This window comes from Amblyomma mixtum, chromosome 2 (assembly GCF_055824585.1).
Source record: "Amblyomma mixtum isolate Tamu chromosome 2, ASM5582458v1, whole genome shotgun sequence".
Lineage (NCBI taxonomy): Eukaryota > Metazoa > Arthropoda > Arachnida > Ixodida > Ixodidae > Amblyomma > Amblyomma mixtum.
In genome coordinates, this window is record NC_143013.1 from 195,265,966 (window position 1) to 195,290,029 (window position 24,064).

General features: G+C 48.7%; 1 protein-coding gene across 1 annotated transcript in view; it reads left to right on the forward strand.

Moving 5' to 3' along the window:
- The window catches only part of LOC149362040 (uncharacterized), a 42,876-nt gene that overhangs the window by 13,767 nt on the left and 5,045 nt on the right, over positions 1 to 24,064 (forward strand). The window contains exons 2-3 of the mRNA XM_089568210.1: positions 17,287 to 17,465; positions 20,074 to 20,144. Of these exons, the coding sequence (XP_089424336.1) occupies positions 17,287 to 17,465; positions 20,074 to 20,144 (250 nt within the window). The remainder of the gene's footprint in view (positions 1 to 17,286; positions 17,466 to 20,073; positions 20,145 to 24,064) is intronic.

Genomic DNA, 24,064 nt, shown 5'->3' on the forward strand with positions numbered 1-24,064 from the left:
AAAAAAAAATACAAGAAAAGAACATGCCTGGCGGTGGGTTTCCAACCAGCCACCTACCGCAGCCGATCGAAGCGGACGCCCAAACCACTAGGCCATATCTACGGTTAACGGTTAACATGTGAGGATCACGAAACCACGCAACAGAAGCGAAACAGCATTTAATGCTTACGCATTCGCACCACGTAGGGAGACTTAAGTCCCCTTAGTGTTTTCCATCTATTCTGGCGCCAAGGTCACCCGCGAACGCTCACATGTGCAGACAGCAACAGACTATGTTCGGTGGCGCGTGCGCGCGGGTGGCGTTGGTTCGCGGATTAAGTGGAATCTAGAGGCCGTGAAGTGTTTCCTGGGGACAACTTTCACGTAGTGTCCGCTCTTTATAAAAGAAATCGAAAGGCCATGATCCTTGACCGCCTGACACACATAAGTTTTCTCGAACACAGCGTTTTCATATTGTCATTTTGTCGCAGACACGCTCACTTTCTTTAACCTGCTATAGCCTGCATTTTGATTTTAGCATGCCTTTTATTTCTGCCACTGTGTAATTGTAACAGAGCACATTATAACTACTTTAACTTTTTCTTTCAGGCGTGGAAAAGATGTAGCCCAAAAGTAGCCACATAGCAAAACCGAAATTTCTGACGCCAACTCGGACAAAAAGTAGCCCAATTTCGCTATTAATAGCCCAATCTGGCAACCCTGTCCTTGATGGCAAAATTTGCTGGTAACACATCGTCTTCAAGCCTAGCCTAGCCAAGTCCTAGCCTCGAAAAGTAAAGCCTTCTGTCAAAAAAGTTTCTCCCTTTAATCTAAGATTTATCCTTCCTATACAGTTTTAACGGTGGCTTTTCCAGAATTTTCTTTTGGCAGTGAAAGTTTTTGTCAGGATCATGCTGCCACCTGCCAGTGCAGGGGCACATTGCTTAAATGCTCTGTCATTGTGCCGGTAGAGTTATGAGGACTCGCCACAATCTACCAAAGCGACACATTTCTCACAGTTGCGCAGTCGGAATTTGAATAGAATCAGAACTGAAATTGATTAGGGAGTGAAAGACAATGAGCTCTATTGGACTAGAAGCAGAGTTGGAATAGGATCAGAATTAGGATAGATTATCGAGTGAAAGAAGATTGTTATCTCATTTTCTTCGCATCAATCAGAAATTCATTCCCCTAAATGTTTTGAACGGAAGAGGTAGCGTGAGGAAAATTGCCGAATTCCTCCTCCGCACAAAACCGAAACTGAGCGCATCTGGTGCGCACAATGCTCGGAGCATATTCAACGTCCGGTGCTGATGCATTGCAGCTGCACTCTACAACGGCAGGCTCTTTCTAGTGCTTCGTCGCTACAAAAAATAATGACGGCGTACTTGCCGGTCACTACCCTTTCCTTCAGCAAGTGGCAAGAAAATGAATGTGCATAACATGGTGGTACTGCTTCAGCGCTGTACCGCATTACGTAGGAATATTTTTGTATTAATTAATGTGAGCCGGTAGTGACCGGGCCTGAAAATGTTTTCTTTTTATTTCGAACTCTTTAATTTTGTTATTATTTTTGAAAGTGCCAGATGGAATGCTGGAATGCCCGCTTGAATAGAGGACGGAATTAGTGAGGCTTCAGAGAGGAAAACATGACGTTTTTTATATTGCTTTTTCTTCAAGAAATCGTTACCGCTTCGCAGCCCTACGATGGCTTCAGCGGACATCTGATAACAAAAAGACAGGCACGTGCAACAAGGCATGACATCCGATAACAAAAAGACAGGCACGTGCAACAAGGCATGACCCGTTCTCTCAGCTCGTAGACTTGTTTGAAACATACGGCGGCAACTCGGTTGTCCATTGTAGGCATGCACATCCCCTTAGTTCCAGCCATGACGCTCCAGCTTGTTACATCTCTGCTGGTCGGCTTCACCGCATCAGCTTCTTTGGGTGAAAAGATATCGGTCAGTATAGTCGCCCATTGTGTTCAACTCTTCAAACATGCGCGAATAGTTCTAAAAAAAATGGAAGCTACGGCGAAGCTTTAGATTTTTCGGCTTAAACCAAAAAATGTTAGAAACGTGCGCCGAATTAATTTCTTTTTTATTTGCCTGTATGCCGTGGTTTACTGGCTTGAGAGGAGGAGTTACGAATGACCAGAATAAGTCATCAGGAAGCACGAAAGCCCAGAACGCTGGGAGACAACGCAGTTGTCTCGGATTAAAAGCGCAGGCGTACGTTTTGAGGCATTATTCCGTTACTTTAGACGAACGCCGGGTGTGGACCAAAACGGTCCTATATCTCGTCATGGTTCGTCTTGTAGCGCAGCGCCTTCTGCACGTAGACTGTCATCGCATTAGCGAGGCTTTTAATTTTTTAAGGCGCTTTTGAACTCTATTAAGGGCCCTGAAAACATCTTTAACCATAACAAGCCAACGTCTATTCGAAACCATAGACAAGCGTGACAAAAAATGATGTCCTGGCTTCCGCGACTGTTCTCCAGAGTTCCATTTCTACTGTCTTCATTAGAAGTATGTTATCGGTGATCCTCCAGCTTCTTCTGGGTTTTTGTCAAGGTCACTTCTTCTTTTTTTCCATTTCGAGAGAGAGAGAGAGGAAAACACTTAATGCACAAAATGGTTGGGTTGGCCCTCATTCCAGGAGCCCATCGGCTTTTTGCGCCAATCATGTCCGGTTCACCAGCGGAAGCTGGTCTTGTGAATGTGATGTGGACAGCGCCGCCTTGCAGCCCTTAGTTGTTGGGGTATTGACTCTATGTATAGCAGGGATTTTCTGACATGCCCATGCTATATTGTATATACCAGCCACATCACCGCAGAAGACGCAATGGGGATCGTACGAATGTGGAAGCATATAGCTGCATTTGACAGGCTTGATATAAGCATTCGGTTGCGTTTAAATAAACTCCTAGGTTTTCAGCGCAACGGCACACGGCCAAAGAAAAGAAGGAGGAAGAGAAGAAGGACGAACACAACGCTGACTGTCAACTGTTTATTTAGGGACGCGCAAGCAGCTTAAATACACTCAGACCAGCGCAGGCGCACACCGTGCAAGGTAAACAGGAAAAAAAAATCATAGAAATTGCACATGAATAGAAAGCAGCAGGAAATAATTATAAACCCTGTAGCGGCAGTGAATGCACACTCTAGTCTATTTGCGAGACAAACAATGGTAAATAAATCACATGTGTAATTGCAAACGATATGATTGAAACAAATTTTGGCTTTGAAGCAAACAGTTCAGAGTACAGGACCATATGTCGGCAAGAAGGAAGAAGCTGGAATTCGCAAATAGGATACCGCAGATTTTTTTTTTTCTTTTATACCATTCGCTCATTTTCGCCTGCTTCAGTTTCGAGCCGTCGGCACCTGCTCCATCCTAGCGCTGACTTTGGCATCACTCAGAAACGCTTCCCGACGTATGCCGTATGGCATGTTTTTCTTTAGGGCAAGCGCCGGCGGCGGTGTCTAGGCTGAAGAACATGACAGCGCTCAAAGGGGGTTCCTGGGCTGGGTACGCCAGTGTACACACCAGCACGATTTGAAGGCGGTCGAGTTCGCTCCGTAAAAAAGGGATCAACGAATTTTCCTTGGCGTGAGGGTCACTTACCCCGCAACGAACAAGACTGAATCATTCGGCCAGCTAAGCTCAAGTATTCGTTACAGCCTTCTCGCGAAAATAAATTATTTTACAGCACTTCATTCCGCGTAGGTTTCCCCTGATGTTATCCTCTTCGAATTGCATTAGGCTGCATGTATGATAAGAAGGCTGGCGAGACTGCCCGGAAGGGTTCTCTTCCACAAGGCTACGCGTATTAGACAAAGTGCACTTCGGCACCAGAGTAGGCCCCGGCAGTTTAGACCAGGTCACTATAAAACTTACTGCATCTCACACCACAGCTTACGCTCAACGATTTTAGTTACGTGCTGGTAGCTGTCCTGTGAGCTTTTTCGTTTCTATGAAGTGACATAAATAGCAAGGCCCTCCGGGGACAGTATCTGCTACCGCAGGGCAGTGGTGCATCGCTAAACCTCGGTACCGCTGCGCCAGAAATGGTATGAGGAGTCCCAGGGATCTATGAATGCTAAGTAGAAAATTACCAATTCTACATGTATGAGCATTAACCTGTTAAAGCTATCTCGTCATACCCTTTAAGCGTAGCACAAGTGCTATCTCCAATTTTTATTTGCCGTGCACTCCCTTAAGTTTTTCGCGACCCTGCTTTCCTGGGAGCAAACGATCAACAGTCGGATATGTTTTAAAAAGGTGTGGAACTAGATATTGAATTTCGCAGGTTCGTAATACTTTCGAACTGTTCAAAAGTAATTGTACGGCGAAAATTACAACCGCTATACGTCACGCAACTATTTAAAACTCTTCTGGCTTTTTTTTGCTGGATTTTGATAAAATTGCCAGTTCTTTGTATATAGTTGTTAAACGAAGATCAATTTCTTTACTAAAATGGAGTAAAGCGCTCATAGAATTTTGCATGTCTTCTCGGCCACGAACCAATCTTTTCTGCAGGTGGAACAACTTTTTCTGTGTAGTTTTTTTATAATACCAACAGAACAGACCATCTTATCGGAACTGTAATCCATGCAGTCAGTCAATAAATCATATCCCTAAAATGTTACTCCATAGCACCCACGGATATTAAAAAAAAAATGAGATCAAAAATCTTTCCGGCGAGAGGCATATATTTCTTTTTATTAACATACAAATGGAGTACAATTGTCTTTAGTGAAGCAGAAAGTCCAGCTAGCCAGTGATAAGCGGATACCCTTATCTCCATCGAACTATTTCCGAAAAAAAAAAACATTCGTGTCATCAGCTTACAATACATCATTTTCCCGAGGAATGTTAGGTATATATACCGTTATGTGAATAGATATAACATTCGATCTAAGATGGTCTTGTATAACTTCTTTAGTGATAAGGACCATTTTATAGTTCATGCCAATGAGCAGAATGTAGCGTTTCCGTTTACTCAGATGGTTGGTTATCAGCTTAGTTGTGATTTCCATTATGTCGTAGTGGCTCAGGTTTCTAACGAATATATTGCGTTTAACTGAACCTAATGCATCGCGCAAGTGAAAAGCATTTTCGCTCGTTACTGATGTATTTTTGGTGATACCTATTATTCTAGTAAGGAGGCTTCGGTGGTTTTAGTTTTATAAGCCCTGCGGTCGTGTGGTAATTATTTCCCTTCGATCAGCATATTGGCACTATCCCTTTTTTATAATACATCCGCCGGTACTTTGAAAAGATTAGTATCACTGAAACTGGGCGGTAAATATTTAAGCCATTATGATCGCGCGCTTTGTGATTACCATTAACACAAGTATAGCACTGCGGCTCGTTTCCGGCCTCGTTAGCTTCCTTTTAATTAAGATGGTTTGATGTCGCTGCGCCCCTCAAGACTTCGCAGAACTTTCTCGATTCTCCCTGACCGCAGGCATATTCAAAAGAGCGGCACATACTGAAGTCATTATCAGCTTAGCGGTGCATACTGAAGTCACTATCAGCTTAACGCTGCCGCTATGACGGGGGTGCCCTCCTTGCACAGTGAAAGCGGGTCCGCGGTGCCAGCACCTAGAAAGGATTGTTCACGACGCGTAGCGAAAGGTGAATGTTGGCATTCGTTCGTGTACGAACGAGCCCGCTACCCCTTCCAAACCACTTATATATCACTTCGTGGTCGGAAATTCGAAAACAAAGAGGTATGCGAGACTTTCCTTTTCGTCTGTGTCATTCCCGCAACACCTTCCTTGTACGACGCGCCGCGACCCCACCGCCTCACATGCGGCTTCGCACATTCCGCCGTGGCATCGGCGCTAAAATAATTTATTAGCCAACGTGCATGGCTCCCGCAAGCCTCACATGTGCAAACAAGCAGACAACCTTGAGGGCTCAGTGAAAAGAAATGTACATCGTCATTATCCAGCGCGTGAGCGTGGTGAGCACCATCCCATAAAATGTGGTCCTTAATTTCGTTTCCAACGGGAACTCCTTCATGAATTTCTCACCGATACGAACAAAGGGCTGAGTCTTTTGTTTCCTGTGCCCAGCAGACCGTTTAATCAACCACGTTTGCCCTCCCTCCATGCAAGCTATCGGCAGAATGATTCTTTCTTTATCATTGAATTCGTACAAGTTTTCTTTACGGGGGAACCACATTTGTCCCCGACTTTTTAAATTTGCGAAAGACATCTTTTTGCTTTCATTCTAATAGGAAAAGGGCGGTTTTTTTTATTCGCTCTCAGACCCCTTTTAAAATGCTCGGTTTTATAGCTTACAGGAAATAAAAATCAAAAACAAAAATTCCCCCGACGTACCCTTCAGAAACTGAATTCCAGCGGCAGCTGGGACGGTGCTCACTGCTATGCCTTTCAGAGCGAATAGTGAATCTAGGTACAGGTGTGGAGGTAGCGGTGTAGGCTAAGCTTGTGGCGAGGTCATGCTTACAGTGCCGGCCAGTGTCACTCCCGGTGGCAGTTCGCTGCTCTTGTCACGTCGGGTGCCCTGAATGAAAACAATTATTAATACCGTAATATTAGAGGTGTTTTAAGACCAAATCCTAATGGGATGTCAGAAAATTATCTGATTGGCCGTGACAATGATGACGTCACACCTATCACGCGACCATAAAGGACATATGACATAATGCCGCCATATTTCAAAATTCATCACCATCGGAGGAGCTGGGAGGCGGCGACAGTATGGATATCACTACTGCAGAAGGCAAGCGTAGCTGGGGGCCGCCGAATGTCAGTTGGGAGGATGACGTAATGCTTGATAAATGAAAAAAAAACACATAATGGCCGCCAGCAGGATTCAAAGCAGTGGCAGTGTTGGTGTACTGGCCAGTGCGTTAGACCGCTGTTCCATTGCCTCAGCCAAACATTCAATTCAAAGTTCATTTCCCATCTAACACTACAGATGGAGGAATCGTAGAAAAAAGCTGTCCTTGGGCAGCTTGACGAGTCCACAATCCTAATTATTGACAGGGAGGCAACACAAGGGTTTATACAATTTAAAAAAACAAGCACACCAAGGAAGCACCAGGGAATACACGAAACAGCAATATGTATACATAATGAAACTTAGACCATGTTATTCAAAAACGAATTATGTAGTTCACGACGTGAAAAACAAAACAAATGGAGGTTAGTGTGGACATACCTATTTAGAAGAGATGGAAGAGTGTACTGAAGGCATTCCCTACCAAGATTTAGTCGAGGTGTTGGCACTGTCCATTCTTCGCCTCGTCTTGTTGGATAGACTGATTCTCTTTTCCTTAGTTCTGCTAAATTTTTAAGATTTGTTACATTTTCCCGATTTCTGTTTTAAAAGTAACACTGAGGCGATATTTATAAAGATTATGTGCTTTAATAACTCTGGAAGGACAAAAGAAAGCTGCACTTGGATGTCGGAACGGTAAATAATATGTATTTCGGAGATATCTTTTTTGCATTAAATGAATACGTTCGAGGTTAGTGAATGTTGTAGTGCCCCACACTAGTTGGCAATAGTTTAAATGCGAGTTGAATATTGAATTGTATACCAGCATCTTAGTTTTTGTGGGAAGTATGTATTTTAGACGGCCTATAACACCAGTGATTTGAGCTATTTTTTTTTCAAGATATAATTGACATGATAATCCCATGACATACTGGCAGAAAACATAACCCCGAGGCATTTAAACTGTTCAACGATTTCTACAGCCCGCGAGTATAATATAATATTATCGTTCCGCGAACATTCCGCGAGTGTTAACTGCCATTGTCATTGTCACCACCAAATTCCATCCGTGTGCAATGGACCCAGGACGTAACGCTATCGCACTGCATCTTAAGCTTACTCATCATGCAGCCAAATAATTTTTTTTTGTTTCCTTGGGGGGGGGGGGGGTGGAACGAAACGCGTTCTGATGAATATCGCTCTGCCAGATGCCAAAAAAATTGGCTGTCAAATGCGTATTTCCTTCAGTTTCACTTGAAACAGCTTAGTTTCAAATCTATGGCATAATACGAGGCCAATCGCGTTTGTTGGTACAATTTGTATTCTTTTACTCACTTGCGCTGATATGGTTTGAAACCTGTTTAATAAGTAGTGCAGCAGGAACCTTTATCTCAGCGATCGAAGTGAGGAGGATATCTTGAGCTTTTTCGACCCTCCGTTACCAAATACTGCGTAGGATGTAAACGCGCAAACAAGCTGGCAGACATACTGAACGACCAAATAGATGAGAATTTTTTTGACCGGCATATTGTCACGTTGTAGTGACGGCAGTCCAGCGGTCAGGAAGACACCAGAAATACTTGCAAACGAAGCTCTTTATTTGGGCTGACTTGCGCCCGCAAAAGAACTGACTCACTCGGTGGCGGCGTAAGCAACAAGCGTGCTCGTCAATCGTCGAACTACGAATGTCCGCTGCTCGCGGCATCGCTCAATTTAAAGCCGGCAAGGAAGCTTCCAGATAGCAGGACAAGATATCTACAGTAATCTGGAAAAACCTAGATGCAGCCTTTCATGGCTGCGATCAATCGAGATTAGACTGGTCGCTTCTCGCGTCACGAACAAAAATGATAACAGCCCTTTCCTGCAGCCTTGAGCGTGAACGAACAAACACTACAATGATACGTGGCATTACCCCCCTTCCAAAGAAGCATCGTCTCGATGCTTTAAATTGAAATTAAACACGGATAATGCTTTGAGAACTTAGAGTCCTTTAGCGTTCCTAATAAGGCGTAAGGGCAGCGGGAAAAGCTTCAAGTCTGGCCGTGTCGTCGTTGTTGTCGTCGGTGTTGTCGTAGTTTTTGTCGTCGTATTTGTCGTCGTAGGGATTGTCGTCGTCGTAGGGATCGTCGTCGTCGTAGGGATCGTCGTCGTCGTAGGGATCGTCGTCGTCGTAGGGATCGTCGTCGTCGTAGGGATCGTCGTCGTCGTAGGGATCGTCGTCGTCGTAGGGATCGTCGTCGTCGTAGGGATCGTCGTCTTCGTAGGGGTCGTCGTCTTCGTAGGGGTCGTCGTCTTCGTAGGAGTCGTCGTCTTCGTAGGAGTCGTCGTCTTCGTAGGAGTCGTCGTTGTCGTAGGGCTCGTCGTTGTCGTAGGGTTCGTCGTCGTCGTAGGGGGCATGGTCTTCTGTTTTCGTCGATGGAAGATCTTAGTTCTTGCGCTCAGAAGCAACCTCACCTCCAGAGGCTGCTTTATTCAGTTTAACCTTCGGGGGCTCGGGAAGCGTCCACGCACTGCGTAGCCTCGGCTAGGAGATACTTAGCGCGGTGACGATGGCGACGGAGAACGCGATAGGCGGCTCGGCGATGAGTATCCTTCCCGACGCAAAAAATCCTCGATTTCGGCTGGTCGCTGGCCGGATTGGGGTCGTGGGGCGTCGTAAGGGAACCCTCGGATGCCCATTCTCCTGTATGGGCAGTACCGGAGAATGTGACTGGCTTTTCCGCACTGGAAGCATTGTGGGCGGCGCTGGTCGGGTGTTCTCCACTCGACGCATTTCCTCGGCCGTGTACGACGCTCGTAGGACGGGCGAGTTGGGGCGAGAGGGCGGCGCTCCAGCGCAGCTGGCTAAGTGCGATAGGGGCTTGGGTCTCGTCGTCGAGGTACAGGACGGCGCACTACTGCGGCGTAAGTCATGGCTGGAGGCTCCAGAGGCTGCGTGGTAGACTGGAGTCACGTCTTTCGGCGAATAACTCAAAGGGCTGGCGTCACGACCTGCAGGGGTTGTCCGGTACCTGGAAGGCTACCCAGCACCTCCACCAGATGTCACGTTGTAGTGACGGCAGTCCAACGGTGAGGAAGACACCAGAAATACTTGCAAACGAAGCTCTTTATTTGGGCTGACTTGCGCCCGCAAAAGAACTGACTCACTCGGTGGCGGCGTAGAAAGAGAAGTTTATTTTTTCTGTTTTAACATAGAAAATACAAAACAAAACATTTGAACTTAATGCTCTGATCTGTCAAGCACATGCTCAGTGACGCAGCACTGAGCACGTCAGTAATGCAGTAGAAATGCCGATACTCGACCGCCGCGCAGGACGATAAAGTATGTCGACCATTTGCGCAAGAACTCAGCCTCGCTCATTGACAGAGCGTCCATGCATGCTTGTTCAAAGAGGCGCGTGCGCAGGCGCTGCAACATTGGGAACATTGTTCTTTGCGGACGCCCATTTAAGGATGCCACTCCACGCTGCCGCCACAAAACGAACATGCCGACACACAAGAGCATATTTTGAAACACTTCGGGAGAACTAGTGCGCGCTTCCAGGCGGGTTAAAAACATGCGTGACACTAATGTCCAAAATGTGCGCGCAACTACACACTCAAACATTGCGTGCTGCAAAGTTTCAAGCAGACCGCACTGCGGGCATCGGGCGGAGGGCGCCACGCCCCACGCCGCAAGGCGGTCTCTTGTGGGCAGGACCCGCCAGCCTCGCAGCCAGCCGAAGTCCCTGACATCTGCAGGAAGCGTAGCTGAGGTCAGTTGGCGCCAGCGTGCCCGTCTCGTTTTCTGGAGTTGTTCGCGGGTCAGCGCAGCGACCGTTAGTGCTTCACACATCCTGGAGGGCGGGGTTTCATCAACATCCAGATCGGGCACGCTGGCAGTCAACGACGTCAGTGTGCGACGCACATTAACGAAAAATGCCGGGGGCTGCTCGGCTGTAGGGCCAACCACGTGTTGTGAAAAAAACTCGTTACGCGCTGTACCCAGAAAGTATGTGAGGAGTGTTCTCCCGGGATAGTCTGGGTTGCGTACACGATCTCGTACTCCTCGCAAGGCGAGCACATTGCACATGGTGCGGATACAAGGTATACCAAACCCACCCATGTACGATGGAAGGCGCATGAACATTCGTGACACAAGTTCGGTTTTGCCCGCCCAAACGAAAGAGCCACAGGCCGAGGTTAGCCTGCGCGCAAACGTGCGCGGTGGGTTTGCGACGCGGGCGACAAAATAACATGCGGCTAGGATTGTGGACTTAACTATATAGCAGCGCTCTGCCAATGAAAGGCGGAAAGTTGACGCCACCGAGAGGCGTTTCTCAGCGTTCGTGCGGAGGTTAGTCCAGGTTTCGCGGGCTACTTCTCCGCTGGCGAGGAATACTACTCCCAGGACTTTCACTCCCTGCACCCACTCCACCTCGCCCGCAAAGTTCGGTGTGAAGGTGCAAAACCTTAGTGCCTTGCTTTTTCCCCTGTTCAATAGGGCCCCAGATATCTCGCTGTACTCGAGAAACAGCCGCGAAAAAGCGGCGTAGCTATCCTCGTCCTTGAGGAAAAGCGACACGTCATCGGCGTAGGCCGATACCTTGATTTGGCCCTGGCCAGGCAGAGGGAAGCCGCGTATGGATGGGCTGTCGTTAATGCGCCGGATGAGTGGATCCAGGCATAACACGAAGAATGTTGGGGAGAGAGGGCATCCTTGCCTTATGCCCCTGGTGACTGAGAAGGGAGCGCTCTGGTGGCCGTTTACGGAGAGGCGAGCATTCAGGTCTGCGTAAAGTAAGCGCAGCCTGCTGACAATTTGCGGAGGGAATCCGAAGGCTTCAAGGACTCCGAACAGATACGAGTGTTCCACCCGATCGAATGCTTTCGCCTGGTCTAGTGAAACAAAGCACCCGCTGAAGCCCGTCCTGCTGGCAAATGTGAACAGGTCTCTAGTGAGTGCCAATGCATCAAACACAGAGCGGTCAGGGACACTGCTGGTTTGAGCCCGGTGGATTAGGTGAGGTAGGATCGTCCGCATTCTTGTGTTCAGTAAAGATGTGACTATTTTGTAATCTGCGTTTAAGAGGCTTATGGGCCGCCATGCTTGCGGGTCGGAGGGGTCACCGCCCGCTTTCGGAATGAGTATGATGCGACATTCGCGGAAAGAGTTTGGACGTAACCCATCCGCGAGGAAGCCGTTGACCATCTTCAGGAGTGCTCCTTGGATCTCGTAAAAAAAGTTTGAATAAAAAGTTGTTGGAATGCCGTCTGGACCGGGGGCAGAGGCTGCATTCATACTCTGCAGGATGGCGTGTAGCTCTTGGCTTGTGGCTGGTGCGCAAAGGTTTTCATGCAACTCTGCAGCTACTCGTGGCAAGTTTCCAAAAAAACTTTGTAGAAGCCCGTCATAGCCATCCTGAAGATGTAGCCAACTGTCCGTAGAGAACAGGTTCGAAAAGTGGCTTGCGAAGATCGTGCAGATATCGGCCGTGGTTTTGCTTTGGGTGCCGTCTGGGAGTGTCACGAAAGGCACAGTAGCGGCAGCGAATTCCTCTGCCGTGCCTGCGCGTACGTGTCGTAGCACAGCCGGGTCTGATATCGGCCGCCCGAGCTGGTGTGCACGACTAGCTGCCCGTGATGACTGGCAGAGCAACACGTGGTAACGTGCTTTAAGTAGACTCAGGTAATCGCTCATGGCAAAGGTTAAGGGTGCTCCCCTTTGCACTATACGGATGCGCTTGAGGGTGTCATTCAGTGCATGAGTTACCCGCCGTCTGCGGTCTTGACCGGCCGCCACCAGAGTTGCCTGCCAACGAGCCTTGAGTGTGTCCCATGAATCAGTCGCAACGAAGCTCTTGCACGATGCTGCCAACGCCGTACGCAGCGACGCCACGCTTTCCGGGTCCGCCAGTAGGCTCGTGTCCATGCGCCACGTAACAGTACGTGGGGTGTCCTCACCAAAGTCGAGCCTGACTGACAAGGGGTGGTGATCGGAAATCACCGGCGTGCCTGCAGGGAACGCGAGAACTTCGCAGCTAACGACAAAAGAAGCGAGCTCTGGTGGAAAATAGAATTTGTCTATCCGACTCGCTGACTGTGCTCTCTCAAACGTCGCTCCAAAGGCATCCCCGTGAAGCTGCACCCACGCGTCAGACAAGCGGAACTGAGTCACGAGATCGCGGAGCGCGGGGGCACCGCAATAACGGCGACCGTGACCCTGTCCGCGGACGTCGCGGTCGATGTTAAGTACACAATTGAAGTCACCGACGATGAAAGTGGGGTAGGGATCAAGGAGGAATGAGTCGAGGCGCTCAAAAAAATCAGAACTACTAGTCCGCCGTGCTGGCGCATATACAACCAACGCACGTACCCGCCGCTGGTTTAGTGTGAAGTCGACCGCAAGAGTGCGGCCGTCCAGCCCGAAAGTGCAATGAGCACCCGCGCGCAGGCAGGGGTTTACAAAAACGACACCAACACCGCACATATGAAAATCAGTCAACGAAAAATAAGCAAAAACAGAAAACCGGGTGGTGAAATTCAGCACATCAAGTGAAGTACGGAAGTTGCATTCCTGTAAAAACAGGATGTCGACGCCCCTAGCCCTGGCAAAGTGCATCACCTCTCTCTGTCTGTCTACGGATTGAAATCCCCGAACATTCAGGGAGAGGAGATGCACAACCGCCATGACTGCCAAGAGCACCGACGGCATAGCATACAACCTAAAGAGCGCTGCAATGGGCGGCGCTTGGCGCGCGCGGCACTTTTTTGCTAGAACGTTCGTTAACAGTCCCTTCGGATTCCGATGATTGGGGGTGGGCACGTTTGAAGTCTGGTCGGGAAAAGTCCATGTTTTCGGGGCCGTCGGCGCTTGTGGCCTCGCTCACCGGTTGCTGCGTGGTCTTGGCGACGCTCGCAGCTGAAGCCGATGCCGACGCCAGGGTCGCCGATGGGAGGGTGTGGCTGGCTGGTGACGGGAAGCGCGCGTTGTCCGCACCTCCAGGAGTCGTCGGTCCTGACACCTGGCCGCACGTCAAGTCGCCTGTCAGGCGAAGCGGCGTGACTTTGTCCGGTACGTCCACCAGGTCGCCCGACGCCACGCTCGACTCATCGCCGCTGCTGCTCTCGGTGTTGAAGGAAGCTGTGCGGGGTAGCGGCGGCAAGGGTTCCGCGAAAACAGCACCGAACGGCTCCACCTCGTTTGAAGGCGTCCCCTCGAGCTGCTCCTTCACGGGCACCTCCGTCGCGGGGGCGGGTTCGGGCTCCCTCGGGCGGCTGGTCGTTGGGTGCTCGTCGGCAACAGGCGTCCGGACGGTTGGTGGGCTCCGCGTTTCTGCGGCCACGTTGTCCTTACTCGGTTCCTTCCTCGAGGCGGCGGCCGCCGCATAGGACCGTGGCCGCAGGCAGTCCGCTGTGGCGTGGCTTCCACCGCAGCGCCTGCAAGCCGCTCCGCATCCGGCCGTGTCGTGGCCGAACACCTCGCAGCGAGCGCACCGCGGCGTTCGACACGCCGCGCCGATGTGGCCGTCCTGCCCGCAGCGGGAACACACCTTCCGGACGCCTCGGTAATCAAACATGACGCGGTGGCCCTGGACGGTCAAGAAGTTCGGCACCGCCTGCTTCATCTCGATCCGGACCACGCGCGTCCCGTTGCCGACGTGACGACGGCCCTTGAGGACGGGGTGGGTGATGTCCAGCACCTTGCCGAAAGAGCTCAGTGCCGCTGCCAGCGCCGCGTCTCCCACGAACAGCGGCACACGAAAAGCCGTCACGTGGACCACGGCAGGACCCACGCAGGCTACTGGGACGGAAGTGCCGTTCACATTGAAGGCGCCTTCCACGAGCATCTTCTCCGCCGCCGCAGCAGAGTCCATGGCGACGCAGAACTTCATGCCTCCATGGTGCTGGAGGCTCTCTAGCCCTTTCGGGCCGACAACCAACTCGATGCCGTCGACGATGTCGTCAGCTGTCGCGTCGGAAGTAACTGTGAACGAAAAACAGTGCGCCTTTGGGGGCGGCGCACGGAACACGGGAGGGGCAGCAGGTCCCGGGCCTCCCATGACGTCACGGGTGGCCGGCTGGGCTGCTGCTTGCACGAACTTCACGCAGTTTGCCCGAGCACCGGCAAAGGCACGGCGCCTGGGCGGGGAAGGCTGGTTGCGGAACCTCCGGGTCGCAGTGGATCCGGGGCCCGCCTGCACTTGTCGATGAAACTTCTCAGGAAGCCAGCGCCGAAAAAAAACTTCGCTGGGTCTGGACGAGCTCGGGCAGCAACAAACGTGCTCGTCGGTCGTCGAACTACGAATGTCCGCTGCTCGCGAAATCGCTCAATTTAAAGCCGGCAAGGAAGCTTCCAGATAGCAGGACAAGATATCTACAGTAATCTGGAAAAACCTAGATGCAGCCTTTCATGGCTGCGGTCAATCGAGATTAGACTGGTCGCTTCTCGCGTCACGAACAAAAATGATAACAGCCCTTTCCTGCAGCCTTGAGCGTGAACGAACAAACACTACAATGATACGTGGCAATATGTTGGTGCTGTTCGCGCATGTAGCTCCATTGAAAGGAAGAGCGTTAATTTACCCTCAATAAAAATAAGTATGCACATACTGCTCTCCTGCTACCAACGTCGTTTGGTGGAGCCATGACGTTTATCGCGTAGTTCTTGGCGCGTGTAGTGATTATTTAACGCCTTGAATTGTTTTTGGAAACTGTAACGAAACTCTTTTTCACAGCGCAGTCGTTACAAGGCGACATACATTGTTAATCATTATTGCCGCGGTAGACCTCACCTGCTTATCATGGGTATCAGTGCGTGCTTGAAATGTAATATAACGTATAAAAATTAACGTGCAAGTGCGTTAATTCCTTTTTTGTCAGATTTCTTAATATAGATTTCCACGCGATGAAAATTTGTTAACAAAAATCAGTAGCAGGTACTATAGGTCGCCGAGGACACGCAGAACACACTTTAATCTATACAATTTTATTGTCAGCACTGTACATGGCAGCAGCTTGCTCGGCGATAAAGTCGTTTCGTTTTTGTCCAGCTTTAGGACCCAGCTAAGTGTCTGAAGCCGTTACAAATGAACCTACCTGCACGCACGGATTGATCAAGGTCAAGCCCATAGGACAACTGCCGCATAGGCTTCTTCTTTCAGTCAAGCGCCCTTTTCTTCGCACCATAGATAGCCACTACCACTTTGGAAGGACACACACACACACACACACACGCACACGCACACACGCACACTCACAGGCGCGCGCGCGCGCGCACACACACACACACACACACACACACACACACACACACACACACACACACACACTCTGTTGGTGCGCACGCTTGCGATATTTTAAACGACAGACCTGTTTTCTTCTTCTTAATACCATTTGTTACAAGTACGATATCTGCTCCGCACATGTCTGCCTGGCATGGGTGGGGCACAAGATAGGCCCTGCAATACTGCTTGAGGAGCATACCCCACATTCGGAGAAAATGCCACACTCTGTGCGTCCGAACGCCAGCGATTGTCACTTCCCGACGCATCCCTCAGTGCACGTTCTTATCGGCTTCAGATAAACCTAAAAAGACAAAGACGCGCGATGAGCAGTTATCGATGGTACTTTTAGCGCTGGCTAAACAGCAGGTTAGAAGCTACATTTGGTAAAAGATTAGCTTTGACATTTTACCGAAGAGATTTAAGAGGCCTTCATGGATACCAAAAAAAAAAACACTTTTAGTTGAGCAAGCTGTTGGGCGATTTGGTGACGATCTTCCATAGCTACAACGCGAAAGAACACAGCGCTGTGTTCTGCCGTCTTCTCTTGTCCTGCCTTTCGCAGTAACTATGTTCCATCCATAGTTAAACTGCGAAAGGCAGGACAAGAGAAGACGACAGAACACAGCGCTGTGTTCTGTCGTCTTCTCTTGTCCTGACTTTCGCAGTTTAACTATGGATGGAGCACGCTTAGTACACGACCCGGTGAGTCTCATTGACGTGGTGCGCGCACAGGAGAGATAGCATCTGCAACTTCCATGCTGCACTGACTGAAATGAGGAAGCACAGTCTGCAAACTCTGCCCACAGCATTTCGAACAAACCAATATGGCGAACGGGCACTGCAGACGCACTGTTGCCAGACCTCCAAGCAGTTTCGCGTGTCATGTATTATTACTGCATTTTCAGAGGTAATACGTGCAATCCGTTCTAATCTTTTTCGCGTTGTTTTTTCTTCGAATTTTCCTTTGAGCGCTGCGATCATTAGCTTTTGCATTATTTGCCTGTTGCCCGGTATAGCTGTAATATTCCAAGAACCCTCTCTCCTTAATTATTTTTTTTATTCTTTGGAAATCGCCGACACAGTGGTGCATCGCTTCCGGCGGTGCATCGCACCGTCGGAAGCAGATCTTGCTTCCAAACAACATTTACGTATCTACCCTCGGCTTGCGCAAGCGCTACGTGAGCCGTCTTGCTTGTCAAGAATTTTCCGGCAATATTAACTCCGAGGAAACATGGCAAAAATGAATGCAATGTGCCACCTCAAATCTTTTCATTTCCAGGAAGTGAACACAAAAGTCTTGGTGGAAGCGATAAGAGAGGTGGATTACGCCGTTGCCTACTTGAGCTCAATTGATAATCCCAGAATGATGTGCCTGACCATCTCACTATCAGTATACGAGCCAGAGAAGCGCTTCGCTCTTTTCCAATATCACTACCAGGGTCAAAACGGAGAACCTGGGTTAGTAAGCAACGTGGATTATTCTTATTATCTGCTTTTATTATCTGTCAAAGGCGACTACTAACAAATCTAACACGCCAGGTTCGCACCTCTGACAATGTGCCTCATCTGGCGTAACCTAGGAGATACCGGTAGGAATCCTACCAGTTGATTGAGTTTCGTTATTCCCTGCTCGTGCCACAGCGAAGAAAGTTATTTGGACCCTTTTAGAGCGGACAAGTTGAGGAGGTCTTATGCCTGCAAACAACGGAGAATGATAACTTATCTGTAACCTCAGGTCTTGTCGAAAGCGCTCCTTGTACGAAATGACGTCTCGATAGGCTAAGTGAAATTCCATCCACATCTGAGTTCGGTAATATGAAGAACTCAGGACAAGGCAGTTACTAAAGGAAACATCTTTCTGCTGTACAGCGCACAAGTTGGATGTCATGTGCTGATTTTGGCGCACTTTCAAAGCGATCGTATTTGTGACCTTTTGCTGACATTTACGCAGCTGACAAGAAAATATAAAAAAGGCGGCAACTCCTCCTCCTCCACATCACTAGATTCGTTCATTGCAGGGCAAATGTGTCACCTAAATTGCTCTAACTAACGCTATCTTGTGCCATCTGCCGACACCTTGCCCCCCAAACTTCCTAACTTTTTAAGCCAACCTGGCTCTCTGACGGCCCTTTCAACTCTTTTCCTCTGTTGGAATCAACACAGGTACTTTAGGAGACCAGCCATTATTTCGCCTCCGTATTACATCCCTGGCCATGCTCATTTTTTGGTTTCAACTAGGATGTCATGAAGTCCTGTATCTAGAAGAGTGCGGTGAGGGGCTAGTTGGTACGACATTATGAGAACGAAGAATAACCCTCTCTTGTCCCGCCCTTTTTGCGCAGTTATTCTTTGTTCTCATAAACGCCTGTATGGTCCTGACCCTGTCTGCTGGTTTACTGTCTCAAAGTTGCACGCATCATTTTCCTTTATGTAGCTCGCTACGTGCACATAACCCAGCGTTTTAGTTGGTACGATGCATACTTCGGGCACATTGCGATCACCCTCTAATCCACTGCTACCTAAACAGCCACGTGGTTGGCGCATTCGCATGTACTTTTCTTAGACCGGCTAGGTATTTCTCGACTTGTGTTTCTTCACTTATGTCGGTGGAATGGGATCAAACATCTAGACCAATTGTAGAAACGCTACGAGCGGCAGCTCTTTTCTGCTCGTCCTTTGGGAACAAGCGAAATTATCAGAAATGTGCAATTGCTTTCCGGAGAAACGTGGGATGTCGAAAACAGACTTCACAATCAAGCTTAAGAAGATGGTTTTCAATTCATAGTCATTATCGTCTGTTTTTCTACAGTTAAAAGCAGTTTTTCATAAGGTCAGGGTCAGTACCTCGCTAATAACTCGGGACTGAAAAGTGAATAGCTGATGTATTCTGCCAGAAAATGCTCTGAATGCATAACAAGAGGGCAGCGTGGATTACAGAACATCGGTGCGTTCTGTAAGAATAAAAGCGTGTTGCTGTCAAAAGCAGAAAATCGGGAAAGTGACTCTGGCAGGGAATCTAACTCGACCAATAGATCACCTATGGTCAATGAAAGAATGATAATGGATTTAAAAGAAGGAAAAAAATGTCAGAGAGCGGCAATTCTTCCTTTCTGCTCGCACCCTTTACGTTAGAAGCGCAAGGAAAAACGGGAAAACAGAATAAAGTGGAAAAAATGAGATTTTAGACATTTCTTTCAATTATCAGGCTGCGGTTTCGCAGGATCTACAGGGCGATGCAACTCGAGAACGAAGCTCCTTTTCCCGACAAAGACCCCCTCCTAGACACTGGCGTCGGCCGATTCTCATGAATCTTTAGCGTGACAATTCCAGGAGGGGTACTCCCCTTTCGTCTACCACTCCCTGCACTGTCGCGCTACAAGGCTCATGAGAATCGGCGGAAGCCATTTGCTCGGAAGGGATCTTTTGACAGGGAAAAGCAGCCTCATTGGTGATTTGTATCCTACTACGGATGTTTGGAAATGTATGAGAGCGCCGTTAGCCCTGCACATGATATGGCCTTCCTGGTGATGGGGACCAAAAATAAGGAGGCAAACCAGAACCGATCGACACAGCCACTTCTAGAGATCTGCATGTTTCATAGGGGAAAGGAGTTCGCAGCTTTGTAGTCTGGGGTTAAGAGAGGAAAAAGAGGAAGTCTGTAGGCTTCGGTAGTGGTCAGGCATGGGTGTCACGAAACAATTATCTCCAGGTAAGCTCTTGTTCTCATTCCCAAATAGATGTCGATATCTGCTATGGAGCCGAACAAAGGCGCCTTGAAAGAAGGTGATCAATTTATGTTCAAATTCTATGAACCAGAAGAGCAAAATGAAACTGCCTAAAGGTGAGCCGAAGGAAGAGTGAACAGTACCCTAAAATGGGCAGACTAAACAGCCTCTCCCCGATATTTACACAACATCCTGAGACAAGCACGCCAAGGTTAACAGCTGCCTGCTTTTAAATGCATAGACTCATCACATTCCTCTCACTTAAACGACTTGACATGATAGCAGAAAATTTGTGCAATAAGTTTGGCAGCCCTCGGTCATTTGCTTTTTTTTTTGCTTAGGCCTGAAGTAAATTACTGCTTCAACCTCACTGCGACGGAGTCCTTCACATTTGGCTTCAGCCCTTGCGAAGGTAAGCCTGTACACTTGCTGTTTCTACGGTGAGGAATGTTCTGATTTTAAACCGCTTTGCGGTGTCTGAAACAATTTGGAGTTATCAACTCTCTCTGGCGTGAAAAGGGACAGAGCGCAATTCATTTTAGGTTATTTTTCCCGCCGATTCAATTGACTAAAATTCAGGAAGAATAAACCACCGTCCTTTTTATATTACTAAAGCGCAGCCTTGCAAGCTGTTCTTCGCGTCTGATGACCTGACTTGGTGCCCATGGAAATGCGAAAGCTATGTCCGCCTGCCATGAATCAAGGACATAAAATAGTCCACCATTGTCTACCAGAACACAACGGCCTGACCGGAAATCACCGCGACGACGGGATGGCGTGAACTCTCCACGACAAAGGATATTGTGTTTCGATCACAATTTGGACAGTGCACAGAGCTGGTAGACTTCGAACACTTGCGCCCTATATCACGCTTGCCTCATATAGTACCGGCCAGTATTCGAGCGCACATCCGCGATTCCATGTCCCTGACCTGCATCTCTGACTTCAATCTTGCCAAGGTACTGTTGCCTACCACGGCGTGAAACAACTTTGCTGAGAGCCTGTGGCTTGACCTTGCATTCACGAACCAATACACTTTTGTTACTTGTATGGCTGATAGATCGGCGTGTTATACCTCCAGGTTTGACGAGACTATAGAATGCGTTCTTTGTGCCTGCCATGCTTACACTTCCGAAAGATGATCTCTATGCTGTGGTCCGGAGCGTCTTGATCCGTGCCCACTGACAGAGCGGAAGATCATCAGAGAGTGGCCTCGGCGATCGTCGGCGGTGAAGAACTGCCAGGGACTGTTCCGTTTCTTGAGAACGTCAGGCTTGCACGGCAGGTTCTAACTTTGCCACGCACTAATAAGCATTTTTCCAATAACAGCCTGCGCATGCGCATAGCCTCCTCGCCAACACTTTCGGAGGGCACGCCATGCAGAATAGCTAAGGAGTTCCCTGTGCACATCTTCCACGAATGGCGTTTCCTGGACAAAAAAGGCGACGGACAGACAATAATTGGGTGGAGTGCGCATCTTTCGTGCCCATGCAGATACGCACAGGGTCGCAACACGCATAGGCTTCAAGCGAGGACATGCGGTCTGGTGGATGAGGTGCAGCGCTGAATACGTGCTGTGCGGCAGGTGTGTCAACAGATAAGTCATCACGCTAACCTACTCCAGGTAGATGAAACGACACACCTCTTAACTGTTCCCTAAAGTAAGCACAAGAGGCTATATTGTACAGTGTTCATAACGGCCACTCCCGCGCGAGTGGTGGCCAGCTACTAGACAGAGGCCCATTGCTCGTTGAGCTCATCTTCCTCTTAGATTTCTTTTCTCTTTAACCTTAATATACCCTACCCCCTATACCCCCAGTGCAGACTGGCAAACAGATTTCATCTCTCTATAAACCTTTTCGCCTTTCCTTCCCGTTCACCTTCTACTCGCGTCGATCGCAGTCGTTCTTATGCCCGGCGACACAGTGTAGTCACGCATTTTGCTGTAATCTGATGCAGTGCGCTCATGCATTCTGAGACATGACGTAAACTCTGTCAATTGTCCCATCCGAGTACAAATTTCAAACATTACGTGCTTGGTAGCCCAGAGGAATCCTGACTACTGCTTCTCGAGCACGTCATTTTTTAAATTTTTTTTACGGTGAAGGAACAATTGAGAGCGTTTGCGTCATATTTCAGAATGCCGGAACTTCCCAGAGTCCTCTGGGCGCAGATTTTCTGTTGTTATCGGGCAGCGCGTTTGCAGGCAAAACCATGAGCGTGTGCTGTTTTCAACCAGCCGCATGCTAAGCGCTGTCACCCTCGGCCGCCGCAGTGGCTCAGTTGTTATGGCGCTCACCTGCTTACCCAGAAGAAACGGGTTTGACACCAGCCGCGGTGGTCGGATTTAGATGGAGGCAAAATGTTAGAGGGTCGTGTGCTGCGCAATGTCAGTGCACGTCAAAGTACCACAGGTAGTCGAAATTTCCGGAGCGCTTCACTACGGCGTCCCTGATACCCTGAGTCGAGTTGGGACGTTAAACCCTCATTAACCATGTGCCTAAACCTCGGCCATCATGCTGTGGTTGAGAGGCATTTCTAACTGTTGATGACGTTTTACGATAACGCCGCCCTCCCGAACACGATGAAGCTTGCACGCGGTGCGAGGCGGCTGGCGTAGACAGCGTGCACGGGATGGTGACGTGATCGCGCGCAAGCATGCGCCCCACTCGAAAACGGCAAATGTAGCGCGACGCGCGTTTTGTACTTCCTGGATGGCCGCGCATCGCAAGTGGCTTGCAGCCACCGTACAACTTACGCCGAAGGTACTATTAAACGGAGCTCTGTTATTACCTGTTGCGAAACATCCCATAGGGGCAATGTATCGGGTGTTTAAGTATACCGCCGCTCCCTCCGCGGTCAGTATTGCAGACTGTGCTCTTGTTGTAAACTTCCAGATTGTAGACAAACGCACAAAGTGAAACAGGTATATACATTAACAAAATTCGTAGATATAAGAGAAAGAGAGAAAAATTAAGAGGCAGCAGAAAAAAAGGAGGCTTTTCAGCTGACAAGGGCCACTTATTGCAATAGCTTTTATTTGCCGCTTCTAGAGGGCACCGCCATTCGTAGGCGCCATCCGTAAGCAAGGTGCGGTAGAACGCGCAGCTACAGAAAGAAATATGACCTGGATGATGACACACGGGCACTGTACGGTAGACCTGTAGAAACAATAAAACCTCTTATTCTCGAATGTGATGGTATCTATCCGGATGTCGATGGAGGCACATTCACTCTCGCTGAGGCCCTAGGGTTTACAGATAACAATGGTCTTGTAAATAAATCTGCGGTGTAAATTAGCAAACAGCGATTGGAAGATTGGTGGCTGAAAAGCAGGAAGGTGACATAAGGTTGGGAGTGTAGAATTAGAAATGTATTCAAAGCAAAAGGTGAATGTGTAGACCAATTTATGACGCAATTAAAGGAATGTAAAGAAAAATGAATGAAAAGAGCCGAGCATGGTGGCGACTGCCGCCACTCCGTTTCAAAGTGGACGCTTCTATTTTCCATCCATAGATCCATTGTCCCTTAAAGTGGCTACTGGAACTAGTCACTTTCTGTAGCGGAGTTTCGCAACTGGGATGATCTAAGAGCTTTGCCATCAAAAGGAAAATAAGGTAAATAGATCTTTGCCTGTGTTGATGGGGTACCGCGTTCTTATCCCAGATGATCCGAGAGACTACTCTACTGTCCAGCTCACTTTAAAACAATGGAAACCAGACCTTTCCGGTTAGAACGTAGCAAGTTTGCAGCGACTGGCAGGAAGGTTTTTAAACCCACTTTTCACGTTATTAAATGCGTATTTTTCTGCAAGAAAAACGTCAACGAAGGGAAAAAAAGCCAGAGAATCATTCTTTATTGAAAGCAATATTCTGATGTAGTCGTATTGAGTGTTCCTTTTAAGAGCCATTGCTACATACCGGATGTTTCACCTAAAATATACGATTTCTAAAAATAGGCTTTCTGGGTTACAAGAGCACTTTTTTTTCGCTATAGCATTATCAGCGGTGTAGTGCATCAGCAAAAGAGAACGTCGGCGTTGAGGCCAGGCTAGAAAAAACGTTCCGCAGCGGGGCGCTGAGAGGCACGGATGCAGGGATGAGAAAGGCAGTGAAGATCGTTGAAAAGGGTGCGGGGTAAAGGCGCAGGTATATAAGGGCGTGTGGGTCCAGTCACGGGGTGCATGTTCCAAATAATGTGAATGCTAGGATTGGTATAATGTACTGGTCGCAGGTGCAAGGATACCGTGTTGAGCAAAGTGCTTGAAGAGCAGTCTGCGAGGCGAACACTAAACACTTCCTTTGGATCTGACCCTCTCTGCGTGCTGTGCGG